Below are 12,101 nucleotides of genomic sequence, written 5' to 3' on the forward strand. Positions count from 1 at the left end.
CAGTCACTGCAAAGTGTAGAGGCCGATTCCTAGAGTCTCGTCTGCCAGCACCTTTCTCATACAGGGCCTCAGTCCTGGCTCCAGTTTAGATCACTATTTTTTCTTCCTTCACACTGTCCCTCTCTCCTTTATTTTTAAACCTACTTCTCATTAAATTATTTTTGTGTGCAAATCTTTGTAATAAGCCCATTTCCATCCTCTTTGCAGCAAGATACATAAGCAAGGCATAAACGGAAAGAACATTTTTAAGTGCACATATTTAATGATCTATCCCATGGGCGGAGAATCACGTGTGTAGTTCATTCTAGACACGAGACATAAATTTGCACCTTTCAAAATGCAGTGAATGACCCCCACAATGCTATTTCAGGTTTCCTTAGGAAACAGCACCATGTGGCATAACTCACCTACCCCAGTAGTGTGATCTCCCTTTGGTCCTGTGTAGGAGGTGGGGGTTTCTCCCCTCCTCCTGTGCCAGCTGCTCCTGTTTCTTCTCTCCTGGGTAAAAGCACATTCATCTTGTTCGAAAGTACACTCTCCAGGTGGAGGTGGAAGCCCCTCTGTGAGGAAACAGCAGGTGTTGTTATTACTGAGGCACTTTCAATGAATATGCATCCCATGGCTCCCCATTCTGCATGTGTGAATGTCACCTGGCCATATGCCTGTGCTTATGGAGAGGCAGCACCCCCCCACCCCCGCCACCGGCCCCCAACTGGCAACCCTCCTATGCCAAGCTCTTGCCTCTAGCTAGAGCCTGGACTCTACCATGGGTCCTGCCACAGGGACAGAGAACGATCAGAAATCTAGATTTAGGGGCGCCTGGGTGGCTGTCGGTTGGGTGTCCAGCTTCAACTCAGGTCATGATCTCATGGTTCATTGGTTCGAGCCCTGCATCGGGCTCTGTGCTGACAGCTCAGAGCCTGGAGCCTGCTTTGGATTCTGTGTCTCCTCTCTCTCCCTCTCCTCCGTTCGAGCTCTGCCCCTTTCTCTCAAAACTAAATAAGCATAAAAAAAAATTTTTTTTTTAAATCTAGATTCAAAAGTATTGGGATACTTTGAGATAGAAACTTCCTCTGACTGATGAATTTACTTGTCAGAATGAGCTTACAAAGCACTGAAAATTGGAAGCAAACTGCCTTTATGGAAATATGGAAAACAATAAATTGTCTCATGTTGGAGCTTTCTTCAGAAATCCTGGCTGAGTGAAGAGAATCCTTAGAACAACTCAGTAGTTGGTTTGGAAGAGGTGGAGAATGTGTGAAAGCTAAGTGTGCTTCTGGAGGCACAGTTTAACTTGTGTGGAGCACGTGACTTAATTCTTCTGTCTTCAATATTCTTGTCTACCTTCTGTGATTGTGAGTTTTAAAGGAGATGATGTATGTGAAGTATTTAGAACATGAAGTTCTCAGGAAACGTTAGCTAAATGAATATTAGGGCTTGGTGTTTTGTCACCTGGAGCCTTATTTTCCATTTCCAAAAACAAATATTTATGTCTTTGGACACTGTCTTCAATAACTTTCATGATTATTCTTATTATTAGAATGGCGTCACCTCCCACTTAACTGGGGACTTCTTTGTCTGAACTCGGCTGTACTTCCCGCATCCAGATTCTTAGATTTCTCTAATAAACAGCCCGTTTTTTACATCTCTTGCATAATAATTATTTTACTTCATTTTATTTGACATACAGTACAAGCTGATGAAGCCTCAGTCCCTTTTCTATGCCTCAAGTGTAGAGATTTTTATCTTGTTTTTCTTTGTGTTGTCCTTGCAGCGCCTTGCAAATCAAGAGACTAAAAAAGTCGATTTTTAATTTTTTGAGGAACCTCCACACTGTTTTCCAGAGCGGCTGCACCAGTTTGCATTCCCAGCAACAGTGCAAGAGGGTTCCCGTTTCTCCACATCCTCTCCAGCATCTATAGTCTCCTGTTTTGTTCATTTTAGCCACTCTGACTGGCGTGAGGTAATATCTGAGTGTGGTTTTGATTTGTATTTCCCTGATGAGGAGTGACGTTGAGCATCTTTTCATGTGCCTGTTGGCCATCTGGATGTCTTCTTTAGAGACGAATGGATAAAGAAATTGTGGTTTATATACACAATGAAATACTACGTGGCAATGAGAAAGAATGAAATATGGCCTTTTGTAGCCACGTGGATGGAACTGGAGAGTGTTACGCTCAGTGAAATAAGTCATGCAGAGGACAGATTCCATATGTTTTCACTCCTATGTGGATCCTGAGAAACTTAACAGAAGACGGTGGGGGAGGGTATGGAAAAAAAAAATGGTTAGAGAGGGAGGGAGCCAAAACACAAGAGACTCCTAAAAACTGAGAACAAACTGAGGGTTTATTGAGGAGGGCACCGGTTGGGATGAGAACTGGGTGTTGTACGGAAACCAATTTGACCATAAATTTCATAAAAAAAAAAAAAAAAAAAAAGACAGAATAAAAAAGTAAATAAATGAGGAGATTATCCTCCAGGGCCAGAATGATACCACAGTTTGCCTCTTTGTTAAGGAAATAGATACCCTAAGGTTTAGGATGCAGTGGTAGTTAGGAGATACAGACCAATGATCTGGGTTGAGGTATGCGCCATTTTCTTGTTAGACATCGAGTCCAACACGTAGCTGCCATCTTTATTTTGTCCCTATCCTCAATGCCTGGTCCACTGTTCCACTGTCAGCTAATTCACTTAGAAAATATTTATTTTACTATCATTTAAAAATTACATGTTTAGTATAGTATCTGTATAATAACAATTTCATCAATATTGTTTGAAAATCTGCATTCATGTAAGACATAATTAAAAAAAATAATAATAATAACTAGACTAGAAGGCATTTATTTTTAATGCATTGTTTTGTGCCAGGTCCTATGCTAGGGAATCTATGTATATCATTCCCACTATTCAGGTAGGTATTACTATTACCACCTCTCTCATAGATGAGGATACAGACGTCAAGTCACATGTACAAAGTCACACACTGCAAACAAATCATCATTTTTAAGTTCCAAACTTACCACATACATCTGGAGAGGGGCACTTCTGGCAAGAAAAGCAAAAAAATAGGCTAGCACAGATTAAAAAATATTTTTTTAAATGTTTATTTTTGAGAGACAGTGAGAGAGACAGAGCGTGAGTGGGGGAGGGGCAAAGAGCAAGGGAGACAGAATCTAAAGCAGGCTCTAGGCTCTAAGCTGTCAGCACAGAACCTGATGTGGGGCTTGAACCCATGAACCATGAGATCATGACCTGAGCAGAAATTGGACGCTTAACCAACTGAGCCACCCAGGCATCTCTAGCACAGATTAAATGTATTTGGCATATACTTAGAGAAACGGGATGTGCCATGCATAGGCCTGGGAGACAAAGGGAGCTTGCAACTGTGACCATCTTACCTGGAGACGAGCAGCTTCCCAACTGTACCGTAATGTCATCCAGGGCTACCAGTCCACAGTCCCAAAAACTTTTGCATAGGCTCATGAAAACCACCTGCAATTCAGAAAAATAAAACTATGAATTCCATTAACTGCATTGGAAATTCTTACAACCTAGGACTTACTTAGCCCAAAGCATGCACAAGCAAACTACAGACCCCTCTTCATTGTCCACGTGAACTACGGGTCACGGGGGCATGAGTAACAGCTAAGCATTTATACGTGACCCTGAAATTACTTCTGTTCTTTTTTTAAGTAGAGTCAAGCTCATAATGATATGTTGTGTCTATTAATGCTGAAATGAGTTCACATTCTTTAGAGAATTGAAAGAAGAAAGCAAGAGGTTAACTGATGGCAGAGGAAAACCTGTCAGGTTTTAAATATTTCCCCCAGATAATCCACAAAGTGCATACAGAGCTGATGGTATTCCAAGCATTTTTACACACATTTCCAGGGCAAACAGTATTGATTTTTTGGAAATGAATTTCTGGCAATGCACTTCATTCATATTGTGAACTAAGTCCCAGTGATTTGCCATCTGGAGACTTATGTTCCATTTCCAAAGAAAAGATAAATGTCCCTAGATGGTATCACTAATAAAAGCCCTAAATGCAGTTATTTTATCAGGCCAAACATTTTTAGTCTTCTATGTGAAAGAAAAACAGATCCATACCATCAATTATTGAATTCATTGTGTCAGAGAAAGAGAGAGCGGGAGAGAAGTTTTGCATTTCTTTTTCATTAGACCAATTTTAAAATCTTTTCATACACAGGATGAGCAAAGAGTACTTCCCACTTATATTAGATTCTCACTGTTACTTTGTGGTTTACAAAGCTGCTTCGCATGACTAACCTAATGTACTCTGAGCATAAAGTCATTCAGTGCATGTGCAATCCCTCAAATACAAATATTAACTCAAACAAAGACAAAGAGAGATGTAACAGAAACCAAATCTCAAATTAGGAATAATGAGAGCACTTGATTTTTTTTTTAGATCCTGATATTATGTTATGTCTTCAACTTATCTGTGTTATCAGCAGGCTCTCTGTGCTCTTTGGTGATCAGAGCCATTAGAATACAAGATATATTCAGAAAGACATTAAAAAAAATTTTTTTAATGTTTATTTATTTTTGAGACAGAGAGAGACACAGCATGAACGGGGAGGGTCGGAGAGAGAGGGAGACACAGAATTTGAAGCAGGCTCCAGGCTCGGAGCTGCCAGCACAGAGCCCGATGTGGGGCTCGAACTCACGGACCGTGAGATCATGACCTGAGCCAAAGTCAGACGCTTAACCGACTGAGCCACCCACGTGCCCCAGAAAGACATTTTAAAATGATGTAACAGTTTACAACTATGCAAAATACAAAACGTCTTAAAGCCAGTATCTTCAGAATAATTACTAATTATAATATGTATAAAAGTTTACTCGGACTGTATTCAGACAGCTTTAAATTATAAAAAGGATAGTTTAGAGCTACAACAATGTGTAACTCTCTCTCTATATATGTGTGTATATATATATATATATATATACACACATATATATATTTTATGTATAATATATATAGTATATACATAGTATATATACATATACTATATATCACATATAAAACATACACTGTATATATATGTATAAGATATATATACTATATATAAAATATATATACTATATATAAAATATATATACACAATATATATGCTATATATATAATATATATATTTTGTGTATATATATAAATATATATATATATATGTTTACAAGGGACAAGATGAAGGGCGGTGTTTTTGTTTTTGTTTTATCTCTGTTCATTTTTTCACCTTTATAGATTCTAGAGATTATTGGCAGGGTTTTCTACCTGCAGGATTTTTGCCGGGGAACATAGTCCTCATTTGCAAAGCAAAGGTCTATGTCATCTGCCCTGAATGTAGTTACATTTTATCGGTAATGTTTATTGTTATAGGGGAAAGAATAGTAATCTGTCTCCTAATTTACTGAATAAATTGTGCTGCAGAGAGAAAAGTCCTGGCTTTCCTTCTTTTTGGCAGTTTTAAAGTCTATTTTCCACCAGAATAGCGGAAAAGTACTTTTTCCACAATGAATCTGGGGTGGTGGAATGATTAGCCCTGTGAACCGTTACCTAAGTAAGACTCAAGCATTTAGCAGGTAATTGTATTCTAAAAAGGAGAAATAGTAACATGCTTTCAAGTGTTCGCTACAGCCTAATTTGATAATGACCATAAAACCAAACTGGCAGGCAAGTAAGCCAGCAAGCAAAAGCAATGAAACAACCCAAAATCTAAAAATATTATACAGGAAATGAATAAACTATGGTACCGTAATCTAAGAAATAGGCAAACATTAACTCTGATAGCTTGTGGATATTAGTAGTGTGAAAGTCTATTTCTCTCATAGTGTTAAGTGAAAAAAAGCTGGTTATCATAGATAAAATTAAAATTAAAATAAGATAAGTTATATCCGGAAGTACACGGAAAAAAAAATCTTGAAAATTTACTTTTATGTTAGGCTTATGAAATTATGAGTATTGAACCAAATTTTCCCTTATTTTCTAAGCATTCTTTAATTTTGTTATATTTATAATTGAGACAAAAAAAAAAAAGAAAAAAGGAATCAGGGCATCTATAATTGAGATGTGGAATGAGTTATTATTTCCTACACTGGCAATGTTTATTACAGCAGTCCCGAGGACATGTGGCTATCTAAATTAAAATTAAGTAAAAATCAAAAGTTCATTTCTTCAGGCACACTGGCCACATTTCAAGGGCTCAATAGTTATGTATGGCTAGTGGTCAAGTGAATTGGACGCAGCAGATATATAACATTTCCTCATTGCATAAATTCCAATGGGTAGAACTTCCTGGCTCTTTTTGAGGATTGCAAAAAATATGTGAACTGCCAACAGTGGGTTGAGTGAAATGCTAAAGATGTTCCGGGCATGAGGAGGCCACTAGGTTGTTCCTATCTTAGAACTCTTTCCACACTTAGAATACTAGCCAGACCACATGTTGTTCTGTCTTATAAAAGATCCATGGTCACTCCGCTATGAACTAGGTTCAAACTATGGCCTCCAACCTCAGATCTGTTTGGCACTTGCCTATCAGCATTCCAACACACAAAAGAAACCTGACAAGATCGGCTTGTTTGGTGGAACACACAAGATTTTTCCACTGTGCTATGAATAATGCTGATAATGTCAGCTCCTATTCTTGTCCCACCATCTTACATTTTGAGGGCTACTTGAAGTGGAAAGGTTACTTTAGGGTAGCTGGTCGACCAGGCAACCTAGTGACGGGGTCTGTGGTTGACTCAGGGAAAAGGGAAAGCCAAATATCTTTCTTCAGAACTCTGTCCCGAGGTCCAGCTAAAAATGTGACAAGAAGGGAACTGGTCTTGCTCTAAATTCTTGAGGGGATTAATCTCTTATTTATTTTTAGATCTTTTTAAAAAGAGTGTTTATTTCATTTTAGGCAGTATTTCAAAGCCAGTGGAATACTCCTATAGACTAGAAAAAAATTCCTAGGCAACTTGAATGTACTAATATCTATTTGAGATGGACAAAGTAAAATAACATATCCCTTAGGCAGGTACTCCTGATTTTATGCAAATCTCTTGAAACAGGGGCAAATGAGATTTGTGTAAATTCCATTTTTCACTGTGTTAAAGGTTGTGCCCTTAGGTACTGGTGATACTTCACAGTTTTTATTTTGACAGAGAATATTCATTGTTGAGAAATCGTACCTAGACGAACTTTGGAAACACAAATAGGAAGTGACCGGTGAGCTATATAAATGTATCTGCAGACAGATAATTTTAAATATAGTCAAGTAATGATCAACAGTATTACTTAACTTAGTTTTTATTGTACTAAAAAAGGACAGTGCACATGGTCAGTTATCTATAGCAGGTGTTCCTGTCTTGGCACTCCTGATATTTTGATATTTTAATATTATTATGGATCATTGTTTGTTGCAGGGGACATTAAGCAGCAAACCTTATGTCTATCCATTAGATTCCAATATCACCCTCTAGTCATGACAATCAAAAATATATGGAGACATTGACAAGTGTCCCTTGGGGGGCAAAATTACTTCTGGCTGCAAACCACTGGGGGGTGATGGAAAACTGCTGTGTGGATGATAGAACCTCACTTTATTCTACCCAATCAAAACAGGACAGTTGTTGATGTTTTAAAAGCAGACTAGATGGAGTTAGTTTTCTCTTCCTCTGTATGTCACCAGGTGGTGGTTCTAATACGCAATGAAATATCCTCAAATCCAAAAAACAAAAGGCAAAGGAGCCTAAAAACAAGAGACATGGACAAACACTCAAGCTGAATAATCATCCCTGAGATGATCAGGGCTCTACTGTTCCAATTTCCTGTTTCAGAAAACTTGAAACTGTCAAAGGGCCATTGATTCTTCTCTGTTTACATTTTTCTCCCTTTCCAAAAGGAATGGTCTATTCCCTCATAACAACATAATGACAGGCACCAGATCATAAAAAGTAAGTGAGAAAACTTTCCTCATAGTATGGAACTATACTTGTCTTCTAAAGTTTTTTTGGGGGGGGAGGAGGGTGGAGAGAGGGTCTGTATGGGAATCCAGCCACAAGGGTGGAGCTAGACGATCCCCAGGCCTATAAAAGTCCATAAAAGTCCCTAGTTAAAACACCCAGGAAAGAAAAAGTAGATAAGTTACTATGTCGGGAACTTACTTTCCCAAACCAAATCAGGTTAAATTTTTAAAAGAATTAGGGCTACTGATTTTCCACTTTATGAGGTGTCATAATTTAAAGGCTACCCAACACAATAAAGAGGATCTTGCGGAGGGGGAGGGGGGAACCAAGCTTCCCTGAGAGCTGGGGAATATATAACTACACACTTTTCTTGTGCAGTTAAGAAGGATCATTTGTATGAAACAGGTAAACAATGGCTGAATTAACTGGTTTTTCACTGTCTTTTAAAGTAGCCTGTCTCCATGGCCTGCTCAATAGGCATAGTTGGCCACGTTTCTGGCTTAACCCACCACCTACTTTACTCATTGAAGAGCCCCAGTTGGGCCTATAATAAGTATGTGAATGGCAGTTTCCAGAAAAAGCCTTCTATCTTCGCATAGAAATATTTCAATCCTATGCCAACAGTACCATAAATTACCCATGTTCACAAAATGAACCTAGCTGGGTTCCTGTTCCAAGTGGTGGACCTCGACAATTTACCAGAGGGTTTGACTCTGAGTTAAATTTAACTTTTCTTCTGATGAGGTTACAATCCTTTGAAATCCTTTGTGCAGATAAATTTGGGTATGGTGACTACAGAGTTGGTAGAATAATTATTCATAAAATTACTATAATCCAGTCCGCGAAGTTCCAGAGCCCTTCATTAAGATGCTATTGATGCAACTGCAGGATGTTCTATATAACGCAATTGTATTCGTTCAACTGTTTGACAATAAGCTGCCATAGAATTCTAAAAATAAAAATTAAAAAAAAAAAACATAAAGCAAAAGAAAACAAAAACTCTAGTATTAAGACACTTGGCTAAAGGGGTGGAATTTTCACGAATCCCTAAAGACAGGCTGAATGGAGCTTCCTCTAGAAGAACGGGTTTGGGACTAGCGTTTTTAGAATCCCAGCCATGTTTTGGGAAATAGTTGCTAAACTGTAACAGCATGCTTCCTGCAGATACTATATTTGGTCTTCAGATCCCACAAAAGGCAGAATGACCATGTGTTTTTAAATAAGTCTTTAGCTGACCAACACTTCTTTTTCTTAAAAGACCCATCTGTTTTAATTCAACTTTTGGCTTCGACAAGCAACAAAGATTAAGCAGCTTCCAGCTTCTCCCTGCGTGAGTCCCTCTCCTCCTAGGAGGCTCCCATCCTGGGGTGGAGGGCACGCTGTGTTAGACCTGCGGATAAACTGTGGAATTTTCTCACTGCTATGTTGGTGGTAAATATTCAGACCTCTCAGCTCATTGATTTCAGAAATCTGCATTAGTTTTGGATCTTTTGGTCACTGTAAAGAGAAGAGACACTCCAGGAGAGACCTCAGAATCAGTCATGTGTTAGAATCAGGGAAGGCCCAGAGACCCTGTGATAAAAACTAAGGATCGCACGACAGCCAGTTACAGACCCAGACATGAAACGCCAAATCTCCAACAGAGCATATTTCATTGTACCAACCAGCCTATTTTCTCCTTTTTTTTGCTTTAGGTATTTAAAAGTATGATTCTAGAATCATTATGTCATATACCTAAAACGAATATAATGTTATTATGTCTATTATGCCTCAATTAAAAACAATAGGATTATGAAAGGCATGATTTTTAAACTCCTCAGTTAATAGCAGTGGACCAAACATGTCTTGAACCTCTGTTTACAACCAGCTTCCTGTCATGTTGCCTTATGTCTGTTTATAAGGAGTTTTTGGTGAGCTGGCACCAGAACCTGAATCTTACAGGGATCATTGGCTACATTTAAAAACTGGTGAATGTAGGGGTGCATGGGTGGCTCAATCGGTTAAGCATCCAACTCTTGATTTCCACTGAGGTCATGATCACATGGTCTGTGGGTTCAAGCCCCATATCGTATCAGGCTCTGCATGGACAGTGTGGAGCCTGCTTGGGATTCTCTCTCTCCCTCTCTCTCTGTCCCTCCCTTGTTTCTTCTCTCTCTCTCTCAAAAAAAAAAATAATAATAATAATAATAAACTAAAAAAAAACAAAACAAAAAACCTAGCGAACGTGGAACCAGCCAGTAACCTCTCCCGTCTACTTTCACTGCAGTGACGCTCTTCTTGCCCTTAGCTGATGACCCTATGTCTACTTAGGCCCATAGGGAAGAATGTTCTCAACTCCCCACAACCACACCTCCCACCCAAAAATGAGTTTTAGTGCTTCAGAATCTAATTTACACCCTAATAAAAAGGACAGTGTTATTATATACACTTATCCCCTAAGTCACTCATTGTCACTGAAGGAAAATAAGTGTGAATGCCTTCCTGCTGTTTGCATGCTCTTGTCAGCAGGCAGGTGGGCTGAAAAAAAGCAATTCTGGTTTATCTCTGGCCCACCTCCCTTAGAGAGGACCCTCAGCTAGGCACTTCCCTAACCCATGTAATGAAATGTAATGGCCAATTTAATTGTCATGTTCAAGGATGGACATTACACTATGGAGCTATCGTAGCTCACTTGGATGGAGATGTAAAAATGCCAATTATACCGGAAGACAAGCAGAGTGCAATCAACAAACAGCAAACAAGGAAGAATCTAGGTCTTTGTCTTGACCTTCATAAACTCCTGGGGTCAGGAGAGGACAGCAGATACCTTAGCGGTGCCCTGCTAACACCTGAATAGGAATACTGACTTTGCTTCATTCGTGTCTGAGACAGAGAGACAGTTGTTGGCCTTATTTTCACGGATTCCCAAGGGAAAGTATAGATCCTTGACCTGGTGAAGGGCTGTGGCTTAAATCTTACTAAGCCCTTTGTAGCCTGGCCACAACTTATTTGACCAACCCCTACTGATGGATGACTGGGCAGTTTCTAATTTCTAAACATGACAAACAATGCTGTGATCAGTATCTAAATCTTTGGGCATAACCATGACTATTCCCTAATGATAACTCCCTAGAAGTAGAATTGTTATGTTAAAAGGTATTCATGGGTAGGGGCACCTGGGTGGCTCAGTCAGTTGAAAGTCTGATTTCAGCTCTGGTCACAACCTCGCAGTTCATGGGTTTGAGCCCCGCATCGGGCTCTGTGCTGACAGTTCACAGCCTGGAGCCTGCTTCAGATTCTGTGTCTCCCTCTCTCTCTGCCCCTCCCCCACTCACACTTTATCTCTCTAAAAAATAAATAAGCATTAAAAAAAATTTTTTTTAAAAAGGTATTCATGTTTGGGGGCTTTCTTTTTGAGACATGTAATTGAATTGTCATCTAGAAATATTATAGCAACTTATCCTCATACTAGAGCTTATGAAAATCCTTATTTCCTTACATCCTTACCATTCATAGATCTAACTCATATATGCATAATGTATGTATATTTGGTTTTAATTGAAAGACTTATTTGTTTATAAATTTTTAATGTTTATTTTTGAAAGAGAGAGAGAGAGAGAGAGAGAGAGAGAGAGAGAGAGAGAGAGAGAGAGAGACAGCGCGTGAGCAGGGGAGCGGCAGAGAGAGAGAGGTAGAAACAGAATCTGAAGTAGGCTCCAGGCTCTGAGCTGTCAGCACAGAGCCCGATGCGGGGCTCAAAGTCAAGAACTGTAAGATCATGACCTGAGCCAAAGTCGGATGCTTAACTGACAGAGCCACTCAGGTGTCCCCAAAACACTTATTTTTTAATTTATAAACCGAACAACACAAACAGTATACAGTATGAATATAACTATTAATATAAACAGCATACTCCACAGTTTTATAGTTTTAAAATATTTTCATCTATTTGACAGACAAATGTGCTTTTATTATTTTTAAAATTTCTTTAATTACAAATGAGATTGGATATGTTTGTTTTCCAGTAGTATTCTTTCTTTTTTTAAGATTTTATTTTTAAGTAAACTCTATACTCAACGTGGGGCTCGAACCTATAACCCCAAGATCAAGAGTTGCATGTTCCACCAACTGAGCCAGCCAGGTACCCC

At 39.0% G+C, this 12,101-nt stretch overlaps 1 protein-coding gene across 9 annotated transcripts in view; it reads right to left on the bottom strand.

The window, feature by feature from the left end:
• The window catches only part of MAMDC2 (MAM domain containing 2), a 400,592-nt gene that overhangs the window by 27,348 nt on the left and 361,143 nt on the right, over positions 1-12,101 (bottom strand). For 8 of the 9 annotated variants that reach the window (XM_058695733.1, XM_058695734.1, XM_058695732.1 and 5 more), the window contains 2 exons: positions 3,399-3,492; positions 408-560 (listed from right to left, as the gene is read on the bottom strand). In XM_058695733.1, the coding sequence (XP_058551716.1) occupies positions 408-560; positions 3,399-3,492 (247 nt within the window). The remainder of the gene's footprint in view (positions 1-407; positions 561-3,398; positions 3,493-12,101) is intronic. The other variant, XM_058695735.1, reaches the window with a different exon arrangement.

Source organism: Neofelis nebulosa, chromosome 12 (genome assembly GCF_028018385.1).
Source record: "Neofelis nebulosa isolate mNeoNeb1 chromosome 12, mNeoNeb1.pri, whole genome shotgun sequence".
Lineage (NCBI taxonomy): Eukaryota > Metazoa > Chordata > Mammalia > Carnivora > Felidae > Neofelis > Neofelis nebulosa.